This window comes from Haliaeetus leucocephalus, unplaced genomic scaffold, assembly GCF_000737465.1.
Source record: "Haliaeetus leucocephalus isolate CR32 unplaced genomic scaffold, Haliaeetus_leucocephalus-4.0 Scaffold1, whole genome shotgun sequence".
Taxonomy (NCBI): domain Eukaryota; kingdom Metazoa; phylum Chordata; class Aves; order Accipitriformes; family Accipitridae; genus Haliaeetus; species Haliaeetus leucocephalus.
The window spans coordinates 23,764,631-23,790,058 of NW_010972437.1; the positions used below are offsets into that span (position 1 = coordinate 23,764,631).

The 25,428-nt window shown below is 40.0% G+C and overlaps 1 protein-coding gene across 1 annotated transcript in view; it reads left to right on the top strand.

Moving 5' to 3' along the window:
* Window positions 1-25,428, top strand: part of LOC104833332 (kalirin-like) — a 164,411-nt gene that overhangs the window by 133,065 nt on the left and 5,918 nt on the right. Inside the window, exons 11-12 of the mRNA XM_010569924.1 lie at window positions 9,246-9,437; window positions 23,712-23,881. Of these exons, the coding sequence (XP_010568226.1) occupies window positions 9,246-9,437; window positions 23,712-23,881 (362 nt within the window). The remainder of the gene's footprint in view (window positions 1-9,245; window positions 9,438-23,711; window positions 23,882-25,428) is intronic.

A 25,428-nucleotide genomic window follows, 5' to 3' on the forward strand; every position in this document is an offset into this window, starting at 1 on the left:
TGTGTCAGACTCCAGTGTAAATCCTGCAATGATATGCCTTCCTTATAACATGAAGTGTGCAATTTGCTTCCCTGGAAAGGTAGGACTATTTACTTATGTCATATTAAGCAAATGTTTAGCGGTTTATTTAATAGAGGAGATTGCACACATACACTAATTAAAATAAAATAGGGAGGAAAGGGGAAGTTTGCCAGGCTCCAGGTGGAACCTTTGGTGGGTGTAGTCTTTCTGCCTACAAAAAGATGAAATCCCTCATCTTCCCCCTTGCAACAAAAATAAATTAATCTTGCAACATTTAAAAAAAAAACCCAGACAACTAAGCAGAGGTTTGAAAAGTCTAGATCTTTGCCAAACATGCTTTTCAGCATTCTGATTTCAAAGAAGAAAATAGCTCTGGTGGCATTCAAAGTCATGTCCTTGCATAGGTGGTCCTCTTTAGTGATGGTAGAAAAATTCAGTGGTAGCTGAGCTGACCACACTGAGCTAAAAAGTTAGCTTGATCTTTGTGTGTATGTGGTATGTGCATGCATGTGTGCATCTATGTCTTTAAAGACTTATTAATATTGAATGTGATGTGTGATATTAGATGGCATTTAAGACGTTATTTCACTATATGTTTCACTGGCATTTCATTGAATAATGGTTGGGATCACACCAAAGTTAATTAGCGTGATTGTGGTAATAAGAGTATTCTCTACTTGATGTATGACTGCACTCCTGATTGAGATGAACAGTCGATGTGATAAAATACACCATAGGTAACTTTTTTTTAATCTAAAGTAAGCACTCAATATGAAATAGCACAAAGAAGAATTCTTTTAGCTAATGTATTTCCAGCTATTAATTCTAATCTTGCTTATGTATTAGTTTGAAGGTCTAAGGTAGCTTTTAAACAATTTATCTGGGGTTTCAGCATTTGATGTAATGTGTAAGTGTCACTCTTAAATTCAAATAATAAATTCATCTCAGTTTGTATGCGAACCCTGAAGGAAAATCGTAAATAAAAGATAACGATACATGGAAAAATATCTGGTTCTTGGCAATGGTTAGTGAGGACGCTGTGTCATATCCACCTTGTCATTCCTGGGAACTGTTCATCTTTCATTCATGCTGAAAAATCCCTTATGCTTATATAATTCACTGAAATTGTGGAATTAACTGGAGGTGTAAAGTAATAATTACTATCAGCATGGTATTATATATGGCCTCTTGGCCATCTGAAATGGAAGCAAACTTCACATTCCCCAAATCTGTGGATGTTCCTGAACTGAGCTAAGCTTCAAATCATAGAATCATAGAATAGTTTGGGTTGGAAGGGACCTTCAAAAGTCATCTAGTCCAAGCCCCTCTGCAATGAGCGGGGACATCTTCAACTAGATCAGATTGCTCAGAGCCCCGTCCAACCTGACCTTGAGTGTTTCCAGTGATGTGGCATCTACCACCTCTCTGGACAACCTGTTCCAGTGTTTCACCACTCTCATCATAAAAAAAATCTTCCTTATCTCTAGTCTGAATCTAACCTTTTTTAGTTTAAAACCATTACCCCTTGGCCTATCACAACAGGCCCTGCTAAAAAGTCTGTCCCCATCTTTCTTATAAGCCCCCTTTAAGTACTGAAAGGCCGCAATAAGGTCTCCCCAGAAAATGTCAGTGAGAAAAGTAACAATGGATCAGTAAATACAGATGCTCAGCCAGAAAATGTTTGAAGAAAAATAATTTAAAACACTGTGAATGAACCATGGCCCCACAATGGGAGATGAGAGGCGTAAGGACCCTTCAACCTCATGTACCAGCTGCAAATATAACTTTTCCAGAAGCTGGGAGAGAGGTTTTCTATGCAGTGCTGGTCTGCTAAAGCATAGGTGACATTCCAGGCACTCTGGTTCCTAGACAGTGTTTGCAAATAGATGCAGTTCTGATAACAGTAGTAATTTTGTTGAAATTGTCAAGTGGTTGGTACCTGGACACACACTCACACATGCTTGCACTCACAAACTTACCTTAGACCCTCATTTGTTAAATAAATGTGATTCATTCATTTAAAGGTAGTCATGTTCTTATGTTTGCATCAAAAGATGAATATAACAGGCTGTAGTATTTGTAGAGCTCAAACTTCAGGAAGGACAGCGCAAGGAGAACTGGGGCAAAACTATGACAAGAAAAACTTAAGATGTACTGCCATATTTAAGGGAAGAACAGTCTGCAGAAGAAGTTGATGGAAACTTCATTAACCTGGATATTTTTTAAAAAGGTCTGAAGAAGTTTCCGTTCTAGTGTACAGTAGGGAACAATCCTGTACTGACAGAGCAAGTGTCTGCATGACCTCAGAGAGGTGTTCTGCCTTTAACTTCTGTAGCTGTAATTTCTGGTAAGTCTGTTTTGAATTAGAGCAATAGAGCACAAGTAAGAATATAGGTCTTGATTTGATTATGTGAAATTCAAACTGAATAAAATCACGTCTTACATTAGATCATCATGTGCACTTAGCCTTTGCCCTTCTTAAGGGAGGAGGAATTTTGACAAAGATGGATGCTTCCTTAAACCCCAGATTTATTTATCAAAGAAATGCTTCATTGTGGTCACTCATTTTAGGTTTAGAATATCAAGTTACTGAAGATGTAATTCTCCACAAAAGCCTGACTGTGAGATCGCTTAACCTAAACAAAAAGCTGGAGCTAATTTTAACAAAGTGGCTTGAGCAAAGAATCTGATAGCAGTAACTGAGCTTCATAATTAAGGATAACAATAGTTTATAAGGATTGAGAAGAAATACAGAATCAGCTCCATAATTATCATTCTGCAAATGTGAATTGTGCTGTAGTTTCTGCAGGGAGGAATGCTACCCACTGTCTGTGGGCAGAACAAGGAAGGATACAAGGCCTCCAGAGTTCTGTTTTTAGCCCTTTGCCGTTTTTTATCTCCTCCTGCGATCTTGAGTAAATGGCTAGGAGGTTGACCCAGTTCTCACTGAAGTCAGTAAGATCCTTTTTACTGTTTTCAGGGAGAGATGGATCAGGCTTTGAACTTTGTCTCGACATCCCATCTTCACAGCAGGAGTGATAATACTGAGATTTCATCTTTGGTGTTGAAGAGTCGAGTCACGACTCTAAAGAACTTAAAGGAGGTATCACATCAGAGAAAGCCTAATAAGTCTCCTAAGCTTCAGCCTGCAGGCATAAGATGGGATTCACATCACTAGTTTTTAGTCAAGATGATCAGATCTAAGCTAGTCATCTAAGTTCTCTCTCTAGTCAGTACTTACTGGCCTCTAGAGATGCTATCTCTTCTATGCCTTTTACATGCTAAAACCTAGGCGACAAAGCTCTCTGAATCAATATGAGGAACCTTTGCCTGGAACTGCCATTCGCAGCCCCAGAACTTGATTAATACAGAATAAGGCAAACCAGTGCTGCCTCATTCCTCTTCAGCATATCTAAACATATACTTAGGAAGTGCAGTGTCTAGGGTATGTAGTTTGTGTTTAAGGCGATAATGTATCTGATCACCTGCCCTGTTCCCCTACCTCATGTTTCTCCTGATGCGTACAACCAAACGTCTTTCCCTGGCTGATTGGCATGGTTCACAACACATTGGAGATATTGGAGACAGTTAACCGTGAAAACCTCCCAAATATAATAAACAGCTGTAAAATACTGTGCAAGGGGAGATTGTTCTGGAAAAAAGTTGTCCAGACTTAGGGCACAAACTCTGCCCTGGACTACCATTAGACACTGCTATTTTTGATGTAATCTGCCTAGAAACATGCAGCAATAAACTAGTTACAAGTGTAGTTGCTAGGAGTAGAGGGAAAACTACGTGGAATCGTTTTCTGAAAATGCACTTGGGTTGAAACCAAAATGCTGCACTAAAATGATTAATGCCTTAAAAATGTGGGGAAGGATCAGTGAAAACACAAATACATATGATTGGTACGTTTCCTTTTTTTTTGTTTTTTGTTTTTTTGTTTAAATTTAAGAAGGATGGTATGGTCCTTAAACGCGTCCAGAGGAGGGCAACAAAGCTGGTGAAAGGGCTGGAAGGAATGTCCTGTTAGGAGTGGCTGAGGACACTGGGTTTGTCTAGTTTGGAAAAAAGGAGGCTGAGGGGTGAGCTCATTGTTCTCTACAGCTTCCTGGGGAGGGGATGCGGAGAGGGAGGTGCTGGTCTCTTCTCCCTGGGATCCAGTGATAGGACACGTGGGAATGGTTCAAAGCTGTGCCAGGGGATGTTTAGGCTGGACATTAGGAAGCATTTCTTTGCCGAGAGGGTGGTCAAACACTGGAACAGGCTTCCTAGAGAGGTGGTCGATGCCCCAAGCCTGTCAGTGTTTAAGAGGCATTTGGACAATGCCCTCAATAACATGCTTTAACTTTTGGTCAGCCCTGAAGTGGTCAGGCAGCTGGACTAGATGATGGTTGTAGGTCCCTTCCAACTGAACTATCCTATTGCATTCCATTCTAATTTGTTTCTAAGTGACTAAGATATTAGACTTCTTGAGGTTGCAATACATATCATAAATAAGAAAGGCAAAATATTTCTGTTCTGCTGCCTCTAACCTTGTATCAGTCCAAGAATTAACTGATGCATTATTCAGTATTTCTTCATTTAATTATTTCTTTATTTTTAATTAGGAAAAAAAGGTCAAATACTTTCACACCAGAATTGGGGCCCTTTCGTTGGTTTATACTGAGCACTGCAATGCTATTTTCTGTGTAACGTGAGGCCAAGCACAAACTGCATGCAGCCAATGCTCTCTGATGTTGAGAATCAGGGCAACTCCTGCTCTGGGTTAAAAAGACTTGGAGAGAACAGTTGACGAAGCACTTCTCTGGCACAAAGATTATGGACAAAATAATGTTTGTTTCAACTTTAAGGAAATCTCTTAGGCAGTTTGCTGAAAGAGCTGTGTTTGGATAGTGGATTTCCAATGCAGCGATGGCTTCATATGCGTTAATCTGGAGACACGATAGAATCTTGGCTGAGATCTGCTACCTGGGTCAGAGATGGAAATGGATCCTGACGTTTTGGAGCTTGTTGGTCTGAAATGCAAAGAAAAGCATGATAAATGTAACAGGCAACTTTCACATCAGCTTTTTCATAAATCATTTTTTTCAACTTGCTACAGAATATCAAACTGTTAATAATTAATGAACCAAAGTTATGGGGAATCCTGTTAGTAAATATTGCCATGGGATAAGAGAACAATCACCTCTGATTCTGAATTGTGGTAGGGATTGTTGTATGGGTTTTGCTATCTATTTCTTTTCCATAATGGTGTTCCTTTTTTGTTATTTGCAAGAAACAGAAGAGATATGAAAGCCTCCTGGTTCCGTCTAAAATGCACTCCAAAAGCATATATTACAGCCATTTCCACTCTGAAACCTGAAGCGTGCAGTTTCATTTTCTTGTGTTTGCAGATTTCATGATTGAAATAGGTGATTATGCAAAGATTAATAGAGAAAGATTATTAAGAGATTTGAGATGGAAGTTGGTTTTGTGCTTGAAACAGTGCAGAAATATGTAATGCCAGTTAGCAGATCACTGAGAATTTCAAGGGTTTGCACATGACAATTCTCTGAGGGGCTAATGCAATGTTAGGAAAAAATGCCACACAATCCTAAAATTTCAGAGAGCATGTAATTTTGTAACTCATGGATTCTTTTTCTGTGCAACTCATGCTATTATTGTTTGACAGGAACTAATTTCCACAGATGCAGAGGAGAGATTCTTCATGGGATCTCCCCTCTGGAGGGATTAGCCATTTTTGGTGTCACCTTCTTTGGGATGCCATAGAAAACCTTCCAGGGGTCTGCGATTTCAGAAAAGGGGACAGCCATGGTTGTTCTTCTGGTAGCAAAAATTTCCTTCTACAGTTGCATTAGTTCTTACCTTCTTCCAAAGTTTTGAATCCTGATGCCAGTTTGGAGATGTACCTAGATCCTGTGCTCCCGGTAGATCCTGCCAGATCTCAGAAGGGCTGAGAATCTGGCTAGGGGTAGCAGGACAAAGAGACATATGCATTTCTTCATCATGAGACTTAATTCTGTCTTGGATTCTCACCCTGCCTGATCCAGGTTTATGTCATGCCAAAGGAGTACAAAGCGCTTCAAACAAATGAAGTAAGGGTCTGTGCTCTGAAGATCTTACTAACAAGAGAACAAGCTTAGGATGAAAATGTACGAAGCAGGCAAGCAGTGCAGCACTATAGTGCCAACCAGGATGAAGCTCTCGGGTTCAACATAGCTTTAGTTCAGCTCTTGTAGAGAAATAGATGTACCTGAAAATATTTGGTATGTGTAACAACAACTGATATGATTTAAGTGCACTTTAAGCAAATGAACAGAACAAAAGTAGAGCAGGCCCTCACCAAACAACTAACCTCTAGCTTATTTGGCCTGTGCTGTGTTTATATCTTATCGGACAGTAGATGACAATCCTTTCATGAATACGTCAAACTCTGGAGTTCAAGGCAAGTGAGGTTAACTCCCAAATGTGGTTGCTTATCTGAAATGTATCTAAACTTATGAAATCTGCAAAAGTGAGCTGGAAATCTCTCAACACCAGGCCTTCCTTCTAGAATGGCGGGGATAAAGCCATTAGTATTTTTCCTATCATAAACTGCACCTGTTTTTAAACCCCAGACACTTAGCTGTGAACTCAGTGGACAAAGATCGAAAAAAAGGTGAACAAAAATTTCACCATACTTAAAATGCTTCAGGCTTCTTGTGCATGACACATTTATGCAAATGTGTCCAAAATTAGGTATGAATGCTTCAGGGAAGCATCACTGCCTGCCGACAGTGCCTGGCACAGCCCAGGGGAAACACTGCGTGTGCCTCCTTCCACATCCAGCCAGCTTCCTTGCAGAAAATGCCCTTTGCCTTTGGAGAACCTTGTGCGATACAAAGGGACTGCTGCAGGACTGTTGCATCCTCTACTGTCTGTGCAGTGTGGCCAGAGCCTCTGTTGAGGCCAATCTGCACTCTTTTTCTCCAAAGTTTAGTGCTCAGCCTATACCCTTTTCACCATGCAATATATTTATATCTGATCAATGTATTAGTGAACTCACCTCATCTAGATGTAATTAGGTACAGCACATGTTGGAGTCAGTAAACTTGTAATGGTTTTCAGCAGAGATGAACATAAGTGTGTCAGGGACAAATGCAGCAAAGCTGTATTCATACTGTATTTCAACAAAGATGTTTGTGTCCCAAATCTGTGCCATAAGCAGAGGGTGAATGCATTTAAAAGTATACTAAGTATTATAAATAAAGCAAGGAACAGCCTTCTCCCCAGGGAGCTGGACTGGTGTTTGAGCTGTTGTAGTGGTAATGTGTGAAAAACCCTACAGTAGAGTAGACTTTGAAAAATAGTGCTAGCTTTGGCATTTGCTCCAAATACTATTGGAAGAGGATCATTCAGAAAGGGTGCTGTTAAGTGAAACTGGACCCTAACTCAGATCATATTAAATGGAACATTTTTTACAAATTCTCAGCTAAAGAGGTTTCCAAAAAATTATTAAAACATAATGTTTTGCTGCTGTTAACAACCTAACCATTATAGCAATGGCCTGAAAGTGAGGGAATAAAAATTTACTATTGGTAACAAAACTGTCTAGAATATGTTCTTCACAGTCCAAAAGGAGAAATGCAAATACTGTATATTTATAGTCATCCCTCAGAAACTGGGAAAATGAACAGTGAATGAGCTGTTTTCTTTCTGCTTTTTATAACTGGAAATATTTTCCCCCATTAAACACTTGGAGGCCAGTGTTCCATCTTTGTATTGAATATTTTCTCAAGCAACAACTATTGACTGCAGCAAGATATTATCTAAGTAAGAACAACATGACTTGATTCATGGCTTTTATGTTTGACAGTGTTTCTTTAATGCTCAGAAGTACATGTGTGTCCACAGTGTTCAAAGGTATTTTGTGTATACGCATCAAGTTAATGCATTTTTAAACCGAGGAGGATTCTCAGTAGGATTTTGAAAAGGAAAGTGCTACAATTCTGCTTCTATTGATGGGGAGGTTAAAATTCCCAGTGGGAGCAGTCTTAGGCCAACATCAAGCATTTCTGAAGATCTCACCCGGTACTGGAAACACCCTGAAGCCGATATCTTTGTCTCTCCTTATTTTTGTTAAGTGTTAAATGCCACAGAGCTATTGGCCTCAAATGAGTGAAGAAAGCTTTTCTATGACAGCAAGGGCTGGCTATGTTTAGTTAGCTAAACATAGCTGACTAAACCATAGCTCCATGGCTATGGAGAAGATGACTGCACTTCCTTTCCATTTCTGCTGTTATTTATGAGACTCTCTGGTATATTAGTTCAGTGGTGTTTTCCAGAAATGTGGAACAGGGAGAGAAAGGATGGGCAGGTAGTTGGAAAGCTGAGGTAAGTTTGATGGAATTCACCTCTGTTCCTCCACAGTCTGGCATGTCTTGGGTACATCGCTTAGCTTCTGCACTCTTCAGTTCCCTCTCTGTAAAGTAGGGGTAATACATCTCATATCACAAAGGCCATGGCTATGGCGTAGATCTGTTCAGGATGGTGAAGTGTTCAAATTCTGATGTAATGGAGGGCAGGTATGTGCCTCAGACAAACTGGAAATGATACCCCTCTAAAGCAATCTGAGCATTATATATTGGCAGCTGCAAGCTAACCAAATAGTCTTACTCTGTTTAGAAACAATGCACAACAGTAGACAAGAGGAAAAAACATAGAAGGAACTTAAAGACACGGTCTTCTCAAGATATCTCACAAAAGCCAGTGAAAGGCAAATGTTTCCTGAGGCTGAGACATCTCTGGCTAACATGATTACATGCTGTAATGTGATAGCTGTTGGGAGGCATTTGCAACAAGCTTGTAGCCAAGTGTCAACGTGAGGCACCGTAGGCTTCTGAGGTGGTTAGTCCCACTTGCTTCATTATATTGTCTTTGAGAAATTCCAGGGGACTTGGAAATAAACAAGTGCACAGTCATGTTGCTGTGCCTGGCAGGGTTGGGCTGTGGTGGCGTGTTTCAAATGAGAAATTATTTCATGTATACTTAGGGATTAGCCTATGTGGCTTTAGACATTCTCCTTTCACAAATGGCAGTGCCAGTAGAAGTTATTACTATTGTTTTAAAACTCTGGTAATCACTTGCTTTCATGCCGTTGAAAGTATAAACAGCCTGTTTCAGGGGTTTACTTGCCACAGTTGTATTACTCATACTCCGTTTCTTGCTTTGTTTGCTGGTAGAATACGTACACCAATGCAGACAAGCTTTTGGAGGCTGCAGAGCAGTTGGCTCAGACTGGGGAATGTGACCCTGAAGAGATCTATAAAGCAGCTCGGCATCTGGAAGTACGGATTCAGGACTTTGTCCGGAGGGTGGAACAGAGGAAACTTCTCTTGGACATGTCAGTCTCCTTCCATACCCACACCAAAGAGGTAAGATGTGCATGAGGGAGTTTTTCTGTGTATTGCAGAGTGCTGCAAGAGGCTGACTCTGAAAACTCAGATGACGTTGAAAAGGCATCTTCACCACACAGGGGTGATAATCCAGCTCATTTGGTGCATGTGACTAACTATTGTAAAGAGGAAATAAAATGTGAATGAAACATATGAATGATATAGTACACTAAAATATAGGGACAGTATATCCAACATATCAAGCGATGCTTAATTCACAACTAGAATGTATTGTTATAAAGCAAGAATTCTCTTGTAAGAATATGAGTTGATATTAACACATTAGGTATAAACATGCTAGCAGTGTGATATGTATCCTCAGAGGGATTCCATTTGAACGTAATGTTAATTAATGTAGCCATTATTATTAAGTGTTACTGGATATCTTATGTTGTTTAATGAGGCAGGCTTCACTTTCAAAATTACAGTTAAAGAGCAAATAGCCACATACTGATACAGTGAATCAGTGAGGACCTGAATAAATGCTGTTTAGTGTAATTGAAAAATATCCAGAGATAAGGCTGTCTCGCCAGAGATACAGTGGACAGGACATCAAATGGGAGGCCACTGGGGATGTAATTAAAGCATACTTCACATTTTTCTGCAAACCAAAGGCCATTCAGTGATGAGTGACTTTTAAAGATAGGGTTTCTGCTGAGAGAGATGGATTAGTTAGAATGGTTGTTTTCATGCTCTATAGCATCTGTTTGCAAAAGCACACTTGATCAGAAAGATGCTCTTTGAAGCTGAAAGCTTTCCCTGTCTTTGTTGATTTACATGTTACAAACAAGTTGTGTATAGCCGGCTTCAGCATGTTGGGGAGCCTCCTTAAATAGAAGGTGTATGCACATGTTCATATATATATATATATATATATATATATGGAAGATGGAGTTACAGTGTGTCCATTATAGCTGTTGATACATGGTTTTCCTTTTACATCCTGCTTCTGCAATATACTGAAATCTAGTTACTTTAAGCTTGTGAATAGTACTATTGTTTCCAGAGTAGCTCAAACGCTTGCAACTTTGCTGGTTTGCCGCAGGGGAAACTTAATTGGTTATTTCCTTAGTCAAAATTATTTCATAACAGTTTCCTACTGTGATTAACCTCCCTTCACCTATGCAGGTGGTGACTAGTAACACAAAGATAGGCATGAATCCAGGAAGTTATCAGTATAATATGTTTTCTATCACCTAAATTTCTACTGATGATTACTGGTACTGTGTAGCCTAATTTGGGTTTGGGAACTAGAGCTTCTCTGTATGAAGGGTTTTGGATTGCAGTGCACTATACTCACTTCTACCCTTCTTCAACAAGAAAGGAATTTGTCTGCTCCACTCACCCAGTTTTAATGAGCCCTGTTTTGATGTATAGAAATACAGATGTATAAAAATGCACATTTTTTTGATACTATTAAAAAACCAGTCTTCTGTGACAGCATCAATGCTGTTTACTAGATATTGAGAGTAAACCCTAAATCTGTGCCTCACTGATGTTTACCCATGGGACAGATTGGTGCTGTGATGCCTTTTTTGAAAGCTCGGTAAGTACTTGCTGTTGGTTTTGTGGAGATCCACAGTGGACAGACTCTGGGTGCCTCTCTCAAGGGACAGTCGAGGCAGCTGTAGCATACAACTGGAACATCAGCAAAGCCAGGGTGGACCCAAGAATCCACATTCATCAGAATGAATGACAGGCGTTGGGTTGGGTGTAAAGAGGCTGCTAAAGTTATTGCAGTCTCCAGCAGTTCCCCAACGTTGAAGGATGCACAGTAGCTCTGCAAGAGAAAGGAAGTTGTCGCTTACCCCTGTGTTAATTCACTCCTGTGGGGGGCCAAACACTGATTTTCTGCAGATTCACTGAATTTCATTGTGTGTCACTGCCTCCTTCAATGACACCTTTCTGCACTGGTGGGAGTCACACAGCCCAATACCTCAGTTTTTGCCAAAAATAATAAGTGAGGAAATTGCTGTGGTTTTAGTATTTGTCTGCCAGCTGTGGGGATCCCCACAGACACAGTGAAGTAACCAAATACTGCTGGGGGGAACTGGTGCAAAGGGCAAAGCATTACAACAAGAGAGCCTTAGCACATGTTTGGATCTGTATTTGCCTTTTTATGTTATAAATAGATTGGCTCAAGTAGAAATGACTCATTGCTTGGTCTTGCTTGGCCCTTCACGTATATTGTAAAATGGCAAGTTAACCAATGTAACTGTCATTCTTCAATATGAATTTAAAACAGCTGGATTCCTCAAAAATTAAGAAATACAGATGTCCTTCCTTTGCCACCATGCCTATGATAGTATTATGTCCTTTCTCTGTTTCCAACCAACTGATGTCAGTTGGTTCCTCCCTGGGCTCTGAGTAGGAAATGTACTCAGCCCTGGTGAGACCTCCCAGCCTACAGTGCTGGGCTGAACCAAATGCTGGTTCTTACTCTAGCCACTTGCGCACTTGTCTAGGTCAGATCTGCACCATCCACGCTCATTTTATGAAACTGCTTAAAAATAAATTCACTGCATTTGCTGGGATTTCAGTCCCAAACAACAAAGATAACATTAGATTCCAATTTTAAAGTTAGGATTTATCAGCAAAATTCCCTTTGAGTCAGTAGCACTTTTAGTTGAGTTAGAGTTTGGAATAACAGATTTAAATTATAACAGATGTCAGGGCAAAAAAATCCTTTTGCTGCAGCAGTAAAATCCAGGGAGATCTGAGATCCATTGCTGCTGTTTTAGCAGGAGCATTCCAGTTACAGCGCTGACACATGCCTCCCTGAACAACCTTGCCCTTCCTACCTGCCACGCTGTGCCTGATGCTGGAGTGTACTATGCCCGTCCAAACCCATCATCTAGGAGTGTCTTGGGGCAAGGAGAAAGCGGTTTGGCTGGCATGTTAACATGTTTAACACATGCATTATTCTAGAAGGCTTTATTAGTTACTTAATAATAACCATCATTATTCATTTAATCCATTCTTAAAACCATTTCTTAAACTATTAACAACTGTTTCTCTTATGTCCTTGGAAATTAATAAACGGTTCCCTTTATGTTTTCTTGGCAATAATGCAGGACACTATAGCCTAGATGTATTTTTCATCTAAGTTTTCCAAATTCTCACTATTTCTTGATATATTAATCTACTGAGACAGAACTGGTGAAAGGAAGAATTAAGTAGAAAGAATCAGTCTTACTGACATTGCTTTTATGGAAATATTCTAAATATCTTCCTGCAACAAACATGTTGCTTCTGACTGTCTTCCTAGCACAGATGAATTGCATTTCTGATGTGGTAATTCCCAGGTGTGGATGAGTACATTGATTGTGAACTTCTCACTGCTTCACCTGTACTCTGCCCACCTCTTCATCCCCAGGTGTGACTGCTCAGATTCCCAGCACCTGAGAAACTTCTAACAGCTCCCATTTTTAAAAAGTGATCTTGTCAAAGGAATGTTTCCTTTTGTAATCTGCCTTGCTAGAATTTCTTCAGGACAATATATAGTGTTGAATTAGGGAGTCATTTAAATCCGGATATCCCATGAGCAATGAAAGTTAAGAGTGGCCTTTTTATACTACAGTAGACTCTAATCACTGCTCATTTCCTGTGAAAGCATTTTAAGAGGATTGCTTCTGCTAAACACTGACTTATACAGTTGAAGGAATATGAAAAAGACTGTCAATTAAGCATAACAATAATTTTAATTTTTTTTTTTTAAAGTAGCCTTACTTAACAATACATGCAATAGGCTGAAATGATGACTTTCTGGTATGGTAAAAGCATTTTAGAGGCTTAAATTTAGAGCAGTCCCCTAAGTGATTGTTAGTGTCCTAACTCAGGAGTAATGTACTGGTCCTATGGCTATGCCTATGAAAGAGATGTTGTGTGTCCCACTGTCCTACAGTATTCATTATGCTCTCTTAGTTTATAGCCAATATTTTCATACCCTTTTAGGCTAAGGCATTCCTGATGGTGTGAGCAGAAACCTGGTACCTTGGGAATCAAATCCAATTATCTGTATGGCAGGGTAAAGTTATAAATTATTATCAGTGGGATAAATGCACTCAACAGACTTGTACCTGAATCATTTCTCTCAGGATTAAGTGCGATTGAATTCAGGTTCTTACTTCAGATCTGAATCAATTATTGGCAAGATTGTCAGATCTTGCAGTTTTATCACAAATCTCATGATAGCTGACGTCTTTCTGTGAGCTCTCAGCTGCTAGGATCAAATGATGATACAAGATTCTTGGCTGTCATTTCATTTAGTTTAAAAGGGAATAGTTTTTGAGCCTCCTGGAGAAGAGGTTGCAGATGTGATAAAATCACACCCTGAAGACTCAAGAACCTCAAGGCAAATAATAAAAACATCTTGTAATTCATTGTCTGAATCGTAATCTTTTACATTGGTCTCACAGTTTTATACTTACGGTTCTGCAGTGTACTTTACAATTCCAAGTATAAAAATGTAGACCCAAAAGAACACTGTCACTATTTCCATTAAAAACTTGTAAAATCCTCTTGCGTAATTAAATGATGACAGCATCTTGTAAATGTCTTTACTTTCCATACAGATTTTCTTCTCCATTTAGCAATCATAGTTTTGTTTTGCCTGGCTTAAAGTGGCAGGAAATACGCTGCCAGCAGTTTGTTATACAGCTTCAGTGCTGGGGTTTTAAACAACAGCATAGAAAAGCCTGGGAATTACTTTGGTCAAATAAGTGTTGAGGTGAGGCTACACATAGATAGCTCTGTGTGATATCCACATGCAAGTACATTCTTGGCTTCACTGGCAGGATTTTAAGCTTTTAGGATTAATGTAGGTGTTTAAGAGCAAGTATACATGCCTCAGTGTATTCTCTATATAACTGAAGTAAAGCTTTGTTGTGTTACTTGTTGTATTATTGGCTGATAATGCAGTTGCTAATTTAAGAACAAGGGGGAACTTGATCCATTTACAGTATATGGGTCTTACCTGAACAAAGCAGTTCTGCAATTGCTTCATAGCTCTTTGGGGCATGAAAAGCATGTTTTACCACTCTAGGTTTCTCATTTCTAAGTGGCTTTTGTGTTGCATTGAGTCCAGCAAGACAGTAGCAAAAAGCAAGAGAGGCAGTAGTGTGGTTTCAGGTCACGTGCCCTGTGCTTTGTTGGCCCTTGGTAGGTCAGAAGAGCAATAGGACGAGGTACTTGGTGCTTGCAGTTCCATGGGGAGCCTGCCAGGTCTACCTGGCCCACAGAATGGGGGGGATGAGTATACTCAGGAAATATTTAATGTTGAGAAAAATGAACTGCCAAACTCTTAACAGGTTCTTACTGAACATGTGCAAACTGGAACTTGGCAGAGGTCTTCTGAGTGACCAAATTTGGGCAAATTTTCACAGGGATGACATAATGTATATTCTTTACATCAAGGCTAAACTCTGCAAAATTTCAAACCCTTGCTTAAAAGCGTGGAGGGTCTGGACCATCTCATGTGAGCAGAAATAAGACTCCTTTTCTAACACAGGCAAAGTAACTCCTTTTTCCCCTTCCTCTCATTCTGGACCTTTTACCTAGAAATTCATCAAGTTCAGCCTTAGGCAGATACCTCATATGGAATGTTTCACTCTGAACAGCTTGTCTGATAAGGCCATGAGAAACTGAGAGCAACGTCCTGGACCATTAAGCGTCAGGCAACTTCCTATATAGACCTAAATTATTTGTGTTCAGCAGGTCACCTTGGTCACCCCATAGATACCAGTGGGGTTACTCAAGTGAGTAATGGGAGTGGGTTTACCCTGTCAGTTAGGAACAGTAACAGTGTTTTATTGCAGGCACTGCTAACTTAATTTTACTTGATAACCAAGACCTGTGAAATTAAATTCTCTCTGCTTCGGTTGAATATCATGATTAGAAGATTATTTCAGTGTAGGTCACTAATTTTGACGGAGCTTGGCACTTAAGTTGTGGCAGAGTTGCTGGAAAGCAAGGAGCAGAAAGCTCATGGGGCTAAGGTCGGCTGCTGTTGACTCTCGTCAGAAGAGTTGACAGAATCTGCCAAAGTTAATCATGGAGCAAACATGACACTGGTTCTGGGACATAGTGTATAATCCTGTCATTCATTGTAAATTGACCCAGGATTCAAAGTTAATGTTACTGAACTTAATAATTTGTTGTTTGATTTTAACTGTTAATATTGACATTTCAGAGCAATCGCCCATTAGATAATAGAGACTTGTGATGAAGGGGATAGTCAGTTTAGCAATTCCACTTGCTGGCAACTTGTAGAAGTCCTGAAAAGGTCTTGTTCCCAGAACATGTCTACCACAAAGTATCTGTCTTACACACTTACACATTACCCCTGTCCTGGACAGCACTTTTGTTCCTTTTCTCATATTATGGCCAGGTTTAGAAAGCAATGAAAGCATAAACCACTAAAATGACCCAGACTGGCTCTCTGCTGATAAAATATTCAGTGACTGGCCATTTCACATCCTAGCACTTTTCAGGGTTAGAATGAAGCACCACGTGCCTTTTTCAAAAGCTAGAAATTTTGTTCCTTCAGTGGGATAAAATTAACAGCTGAGATACATACAAAGCAGCATACAGAATCAGTCTTTGACAATATCTGCCCCTCCTCTCACTGCAGGGCTGTGAAACATCAAACCTTAAATTTATGCCTCTTACAAGTATGAACACTGTTTTTGCTGGGAGCTGAATCAGTGTAGTTGGGGGCGGGGGAGTATTACAAGTAGAGAAATCACAAGACAAGGGGATGAAAAACGCAAATGCTTTTATAACAGATTAAGTAAATGCTGTTGTTTTTTTTTTTAAAAAAAGTGCTCAGTTCCTAAACATGATGATATTCCCATCAGAGGTGGATTTGCAGGCAGAGAGCAGAGGACATGAACTGCCAGAGCTGCACATGCAGGTAACGTGTGTGCAGTCCTTCACCTGGATGGCAGGTCCCTTGGAGAAGGGAGATACATTGCCAGTTTACTGTTTCATTCTGATAATTGCGGCTGTAGAGAGGGCTTTGCTGGTATAACAAGCATTATTTTTCTGTGAGCTATGTAAAAGTTCATTCTGAGTTATCAGCAATCAATTACCATGAAGCAGCAAAATAAGAGCAAATCCCTCTCCAACTCCAGAGCATAGACTGTGGCTTTGACCAGAATGCAAACATTCACCAGTCATTCATGTTGGTGGTTTCTTTGCAGAGTTAAATCTTGTCTGTAAAGCTACCAAATATCTGGGACTGAGGAACCAGGACAGCTGGGGTGGTGTGGGATGCCCCTCTTTCCTGTCCATTTGTTGTCTAGAAGCAAGGTTTTTTCATGAAGGATTAAGAAGCTGGGAATGAAGAGAGCTGTAGTATCCTGGCAGCACATCCCGCTCTTGAGCAGGGGAGTTTGAAGCACAGCCAGACCGCTAGTGAATAAAATTCTGCCATCTGTGATGGCAAAAAATTGTGAGACAGAATTAAGGTCATAAGAATTAAATGCTTGTAAATGCAGCCACATAAACCAAATGACAGGAAGTTGAACCTGCAGCAAAGCAAGGGCAGGTGCATGGAAGAGAAGTTCTTTCCATCATTCAGCCATGTGCTAGCCAAAGGATTCCTATAGACTGCATTTAACTTCACACTTTACTATCTGCATTTTTCAGGCCATTCACCAGCCTATTGACTGACTGCGTGGCTTTGCTCAAATACCATCATTGGCTTTTGAGGGCACTTGCATGTGTTTCATGTGTTATGGAGACAAGTCTCCAGCCCGTATGCCTTGCTCCCCACGTAACAGTGGTTCATGCTGCAGCTCGAAGGTTGTTTTATGAGCACCATTAAATAGGATGTGCCAACTCTTATAAGGCACCCTTTTATTAGTCATATTACAGCCCATTTTCCCAATTTCCTGAAGCTGAGGAAGATGAGCTTCTCCCAGTTCTACTGTGTGGGCTTGCAACTTTTACTGCCATGTACAAAGGCAACAGAGTGGGCAGCCAGTGCCTGTGATAATTTGCGTACTGAGTAAATCTTCATCAAAGCCATACAGGGACACTCCTGTAAGTCACTTATCACTCAAAAGACATATTCTGTTATGCTTTAAGTACACATACACAACAGAGTCTACACCACTAGTTTAAAAATGGTTAGTGTCACTGTAGTGGTTCAAGCTGATGGATCCAATAAGACTGGTTAGAGAAAGGTACCACAGTTTTTTTAGTCCTTAGCAAGTTTCAGAATGATTCAGAATTGTCACAAGTGATTTATTTCTGAGATTCCTACGGTGTAGTGCACAAAGTTGCACAAAAGGCTCAAAGCAGCAGATCAGCGTAAGACTGCAAGTGATATGGCCAGTCACTAAAAAAGCACAGAGGGAAGAGGTAGCACAACTCCCGTTTGAGAAGTAATGAAAGGTTTAGAACCAGTGAACAATTTAGAGGAAAATGTAATGGCTCCTGCATTTAAGTAAATTGCTGAATTTGTAGTATGTATTTTACAGCTATGGAAAGCTCCTTCTGCACCAAATTGTACTGTATTACATTGGTGTAAATTTGAGTAAATCTGCTGATGTAGGAAGAACTTCTCCAAGCCTGTTATCAATATGATCAAGTGCAGAATTTGATTTGCTTACTACAATTACTGAAGTTAACTACATCCAGATTCATAATTACAAATAACTTACATTAAATTTATACTAGAAGAGGAACATGGTTTTGCAATTCATAATGGTAGCAGAAGAAGCACAGAACATGTACATCTGATTCTTCAGTTATAAGCCAACTTTCTCTTCTAGAGGGAATAGTCCCTGAATTACATTTACATGACCTTGAGCTGGGAATCTACACACTCCCTGATGTAAGCGTAGCTACCCAAATCATGTTTCCCTTGAGAGGAGATTATTTTGTGCTCTATCAATCTGGTCCATACAGGACTTGGAAAAAGCATCAGATGTTTAGGCATTGCAAATCCTTTTGCCATAGGCAAGGTTACTAATTAAAAAGTGTCAGCATACAGAAGCACTAGATGCAGTCCAACCAAGGATGAATGTCAAGAAATTGGCGAGGAAGAGGGAAAAAGCAAGGAAGAGGTTAGGAAGAGATCAGATTTTTTTTCACAGAATGTTCCCTTTTTTCCCCACTCGTCATCTCTTCCCAACCAGTTTGGTGGTATCTGACAACGTTACTTCTTGCAGGAAGGTGTTTCATCAGCTGTATCTTACCATGGAAGTCACATATTGTGGCATTTCATATGTAGTGTCTGGTCATAGCCCACATTGTGTTAGGTATGGTGTCGTTGTGTGACACTTCACTGGTGGCATGTGGTCACATTACAGCTCATCATTACATACATTGTTTTCTGTGTTTCTGTTGACATTTCTACGAGACCTTGAATATGACTTTGGAAAAGGTTGTTGAAATATGTTTCCAATTTATAACAACCATCAGTTCTTTCAACTGAAATGGCACTGGATGCATTCTAAGTGTGAATAAATATCAGCTGATGAAGGTTAATTGTGCTGAAAAGTTTTATTATCTCCACCATGTTAGTGCGGCAAAATCAAGGTAGAAAAGGCAATTTCCTAAAGGGTGTGCAGTGAAGCCAGATTCACAACAGCACTTGAACAGGTGTTTAAACATAAGCACAGGCTGAAGTCCTGCTATAAATTAGCCTGAACTTGGGGACTATGTGACTTCCTAATGCATGTTATGAAAAAGATAGATGTTACTGCTCAGAATAGGTTTGTATAAGCCTGGCATAGTAGCAGAGGAAAATAGGGTTGATGGACATCTCTCGCTGGAGCAATTATGTTTATGTTTGGGTTTTTTTCTCAACCTGCCCTTGGGTCTCTGCACACTTATGTCACAACTCATGGAGTGGAAACAGTGCAAATCAGGTGGGAAAAGAGGGTCTCCATATTTCACTAAATTCTTCTGCATTCTGCTGTAGCCTTCCTTGCTGTGATGGATGTTCACTTTACTGAGTTGGCATGAGCATCCTTTTGGGGCCTGTACTGCAAGACATGACACTTCTCTGACATAGCAAAGGGGTAGAACATATACCCTGGAAAGTTGCTTGTTTCCATTAACATCCTTGTTTTGAACAACTAGCAAAAATGTATGATGGTAATTGTCATGGATTGAACTGACTGGTTCTTTGCTTTTCACTGCTCCCATTACTCAGTGTTTTTAAACTGGTTTTGAGTGGATTAAAACTCATCTCTAGCATTTGCAAAAAGCAGACTATAGACTCTGGGTATTTAATAGTTATTCCAAACACGCAGGCAAGATTTTCTTAGCAATCTCTTTAGATTTTAGATTTTGTTTAAAGTGGTCCCTTGCTCTAAGTTAGAAGCATTAATTTCTAGGTAACAGGCACAGATGTCCTTCAAACCTCCAGTAAGTGGTCTCATTAAGTACTTGAGTAAAATGAAGGGTATTGCATCAGATGAAATAGCTGGGAATAAAGAGATACATTGTCTCTTGGATGGAGGGAAACTGCCTGTGTTCTATAGCCAAGGAAGACACAGAAGTTGTTAAAATGCATGAGAGGGGCCAAATGTTCCCCCAAAAGAAGGGGAGGGGGGTCATTCTTTTTTTCCACTGGTCTAGTAATCAGAAGAGAATTGTTTTTCTTATCTAAAGCCATGGTTACCTTGATAAATACAGCCTCAATTCTGGAGCCTCTATGGACCTTCAGCATGGACGTTTTAGGGTATTTGCCTTAGACATCTGTGTAGCTGACAACTATGGCATTTTTAGACATAGTTTGCATGAGTCAGATTTGTGGCTGGATCTCTCTCATGGACTTAATTCAGGTTTTACCACTAATGCATTAGTATTTCCATATCCAATTAATCATACCAAAGCATAGATCATCTTGAAGGAAGAACAAAAATTATTTTTTGTGTTATTTCTTCATTTTTTCCAGGATTCTGTATCTTTGGTTTAGTACATGTTAAGTAATACAATGCAGAGATTATCTCCTTTTCTGGACATACGCAGCACTGGCAAGCTTAGTGAAAGTCACCACAGCTGGATGTGAAAATATTGTGTTAGTATTTGCAATGTCTGCATGCATCTACATACGGCTCCTGTACAGGATCAAGTGATACATTAGCAGTAGTTTGGAGTATGTATGTGAATGGGACAGGTGCTCACAAATTTTGCTCATGCTAAGAATAAAAGAAGAAAGTCAGTTTCCGCAAATATGAGAGAAAAGTTGTCCTGTGTAATATGTCAAATTTCAATGAAAAATTGAAACAGTTCACTCAGTCTAAGCTAGCTAGCTGTTCAGAGTAGGTTGCAGCATGAATTAGGAAATGCACAAGTTATCTGGTGATAGGGGGTTTTAATAGGATTTTTTTAAATCAGTTGAACGGTTGCATTGGAATTAAACATCAAGCCCTATAGGGACTGATTTTCCTGAGCTGTGATTCTGACTCTGGTGTTGCAGTGACTTGCAGTTCATCTTTTCATTGCTGTGGCATTCACAAGTGGGGCTTGGTAGTAATTTATTTCAGGTGCTGTTAGCTGTAGCACATAACCTAGGTGGTTTTTGAATCAGGTTCCTGTTGTAAATTGTTCCTGAAAGATTGTCCTAATCTTATTAATATTGACTGATTCTTTGTATTAGGATTTCCCAGGGATTGGTGGAGTCTAAAGGATTAAAGGCCTCCGAGTCAAGGTTGACCTAGATTCTGATAGATTTTATTATGCAAATCCTTACAATCAGAGGTCATTAATGGAAACATCTGAAGCTAATATGAAATAATACATTTGAGTGCTCTCTGAATTAATGAGTGTTTCGGTTCCAGGTACAGTACAGTTTAAGTATTTCAAAACTGCTTTGATTTAGAAGTGTTCTCAAAAAGTGACTTAGGATCTTAAATGTCCAAATCCTTTTGGCTGCTGCTGAAAGTTGGGTTCTGGAGACACTTGAAAACAGGGTTTTCCTCTGAAGTCACAGTGGGGGATCGGAAACTTTCTCCTCTGCCCTTTCTAACATGATAATTTCAAGAAAACAGCATATTCCTAACAATGAAGCAAGTTCTCAATTTCACTTTCATTTTTGTAAAGGAAATTCCCCGAGCTTTTCTTGTTACCTTAAGTGAAAAAATGAAATATGACAACAGCAAGAAATTAAAAAACTACTGGCTTTCCCAACTTGAAACCGAAGGATGATTTATATGCATGGCCATTTTTCTCTTCTATATTTACAAAGTGCTCTATTACTTGAAGATCTGATAAGCAGAGAAAGTAATATTCCTGAACAACTTGGTCCTCGCCTGTTACAGTCCAGCTGTCCCTACTGTTTGAGTGGGTGCAGGAATCAGATCAAAACCAGGAAAAGTCTGAATGTAATTAGTATATAAAGGCATTAATGCATTTTCCTTTATGGTGGCTTCCCAAAGTTCAGCCTGTGGACCTCAGGCCACAAATGAAAAAGCTCTCTATTTGGTTCTTTAAATATGTTTTCATTCTTTCATTTATTTCACAAGCCTGACCACTTAATTATGTTTGTTTCTGTCATTAATAGTTGCCTTTTTATATCATGTCTTTCTCCTGAGAATGTGAAAATATGTAAATAACCTGAGCAAAGACATTCCATTTCAGGCCAGTAATAGGGTAGGCCATTATGATTATGCTATTTATGAATAAACAGAGGCGTTTACCCAAAATATTCAAAGCTGACTCTGAAAATCTAACTGAAAAGCCTTCAAATTAAGCATATGTTTTAAAACTTGTTTTTGAAAGCAAAGAGTCAAGCAAAGAGTCGGTAGCGGAGGTGGGGACATAGCACAGGGAGCTGGGCTCTCCCTTTTCTGATATTATGAGCAGTGCTGGGATAGGTTCTGATTTTGATTTTGGTTTAGATCAGCATGATATCCTTGAAGTCAGTAGCGTGCGTATAATGTAACATTTGATGACCGGCCTTAGGTTTGGACCCTAATCGTGAGAAGCCTTGCCAGACGGCACTTAAGATGTTCCTCTCCTCCTCTCGTTTTACATGGACATGCAGAATTCACAGTCTCAGAAGAAATCCTGTAGGATGGGGATCCAGCGTGCCTCATTTTGAACAGGAACATTTTCACCAGCTCTTTTGCCACCCCCACACAACGTCTGTTGTCTGCTTCATGTGTACCTCTAGGTCCCTTTGAGACAAACTTCTTTGCAGCTCCCTGGAACGGCAGGCAGAAGTGCAGCCCTGCTGCCACCGGCACCACGGCCTTAGACATTTCCCAGCGCCCCTGTGCAATGTGTCATTTCCCGCTCCTGTACTTCTCTGCTACCTTGCAGAAGATACCAGCAGAATGTGGGTTAATGGGGCAGGCATGGCACAGAAAATAGTCTCTCTGGTGGAGTCATTAGGATTTGCTGGCAGACTGCCAGCTCAGTTGGTGCAATTTTACACTCACTTTTCACAGCAAGCTTAAAGGGGAAACCTCTGTCTGCTTTAAGCCTTTACAGCCAACAAGAGGCTGCTGGGGCTTGCCTGCCACTGTCCAGATCTCTGATGAACAGCTGGCTGGAAATTCTCATCTAAGCACTTACTCAAATGATTTGTTGTTGTTGTTTTGAAATTGGTAGTCAAGACTATTTAAAATTAATGGATCTGCATGGGATTGGTGATATTGCTATCTCCTACGTTTGGATTTTCCCAAAGTTAAAAAGCAGAGTTTGAGGTGCATTTTGAGGAGGGGGGTAAGTGGTGGAAATGCACAGAAAACCCAAACCAAAAAAAAAATCCAAACCAAACCCTCCACAAAACCTTCTGCCTGGGAAGGCATAGCTGAGCAGGCACAGCTAGACTTCAGTCAGTACCATACATACACACCAAAGATTTTAGGTCTGTTCTGCAACAGGCTTCAGCTGTGTGTGAAATTAATAGCAGCTGATAGCACACATCTCCTGAAAGGGTTAGGTTATCACAGCTGTAGGGCATTGTAATTTGTTATTTGTGTAAAGAGTTAATCGGAATAATGTAATTACTTATTGTCATATAAAAAAACTGAAATGCACATTAGGTTTGGGAAAAAAAAAAACCAAAACAAACCCTGACATTATATTTATCTTACTTTGTTGCTTGAAATGGAATTGCATCAACCAGAATCAATAACCAATATATCTTTTTGTTTTTAGCAACTTTCGTTCAGTTTTCATGTGAAACATACAGCCCTAGTTAATACTTACTGATCTGGAATTAGAGAGCAAAAGGGTTAAATCTCAATCCCTCTCTGATTTATATTTCCCTCCCCTCCTTCCCAGCTGTGGACATGGATGGAAGATCTGCAGAAGGAGCTCTTAGAGGATGTCTGTGCTGACTCTGTGGATGCAGTTCAGGAGCTTATCAAGCAGTTTCAGCAGCAACAAACAGCCACCTTGGATGCTACCCTTAATGTTATTAAAGAAGGGGAAGATCTAATCCAACAGCTCAGGTAAGCATCCACCTGGAGGACAGGTGTTGAGAAATCTGATGAATGCTGTGGTTTAGGCGTGCATAAATAGGGAACTCTAAGTTAGGATTAATTGGGAGAGTTTATTAATCCTTTGCTTATTTACGATTCTTCAAAGTCTTTGAGTGTTTTATTGAAATTGCAAGGAGTGATTTGTGTGGACTGAGTAGAGTAATCTGTGGATCAGCATGGGTTCCTGTTTGACAAGGAGATTATTTATAGGCACAGTGAAGTGAATTGAAACAAATGTGTTTCAGGTGAATATTTTTAGTTGGTATTTATAGAAGATTGTTAAATGGTTGTGAGCTGAGGTCTCATGATTTATATGGTTACTCCTGATGTAGGAGAAGTGTATGCCTCTTAATAAAATATACATGTGTCTAACAATCTTCACTCTCATTTTGCATGCAGCACCCTTCTATTTATCTTTGTCTATGTGGGGTTTATTCATACTGTCAAAGAGGGTCTTATACTGCCAGTTTGACTTGCATTATGAATTAAACCAGCTCATTTTACCTGATTTAAAATACACGAAGAGTCTGGCTCCAAGAAGTTGGGGTTTTTTTGCTTTCTCAGTCTGTAAGCGTAGTAGAACGAATGTTTGCAGAGTAAGCTTACACAAAACTTGTAGTTGTGAGATCTCTCTCATTTGTTCTCATATATTCTGTGGCTTTAACTTTACTGACAGCACTGGAGTTTTCCTGCCTTTTAGTGATATTACTGAGCTCAAAACCAAGTCCAATACATCACTTATTCTTTAGATCTTTGTATTGTTACAGATTGCCCTTATCTACACGTACATAGTGTGTACATTCTGTATACATATATAACATGCAGGTCTGCCAGGTCTTATGCATTTCACCAGAGACTGTCCCAGAGAGTTATGTCATCCTCCTCACTCCTAGCTTTCCTAATCTGATGCCCTCAGTTCTCACATGAGAAGTGCAGGAAACCGTAAGCCACAATAGGAAGAGCCTAAAGTGCTCTAGAGCAAAGTAGATAAGGAAGGGCCCTGGTGGAGCTTTGCCCTTAAGAGCCCTCCTGGAGTCCCTGAGTCTTCTACAGCCATGTGCTGAGCTTTCCTCTATACTTTTTCCTATCACCCTGAATGCAGAGTCTTCTCCACTGGGTCAGAGAGAGAAAAAAAGAAGGAAAAAAAAAAAAAAAGATATTTGAAAGGGCTTCTCTAGGTTTTGTCATTCAGCCCTAGGCAGCCTCTGTAAATTCCTAGTCTTGTTGTATGTGGCTTGCCTGCATCACAGGGGGAGAGCGAGGGACCTGAGCTGTGCTATTGCTTGCCAAGATCAGAGTTGGAAAGGAAAGATCAGGAGCAGACATAGCTAGGCTCCATCCATCCATTCATCTTTGCTGATGAGATAAATAGGAAGGAAACAGGCTGTGTTTGGTAAGTGAGCTGCCAGAAAGAGGGGGTTTTAGATAAGAATGTATGTACAGCCAGCCATAACAGGTCAGTCAAAGGTCTGCATGGCAATTTCCCTTTATGCAAAGAAACTTTTTGCAAAGTTTAG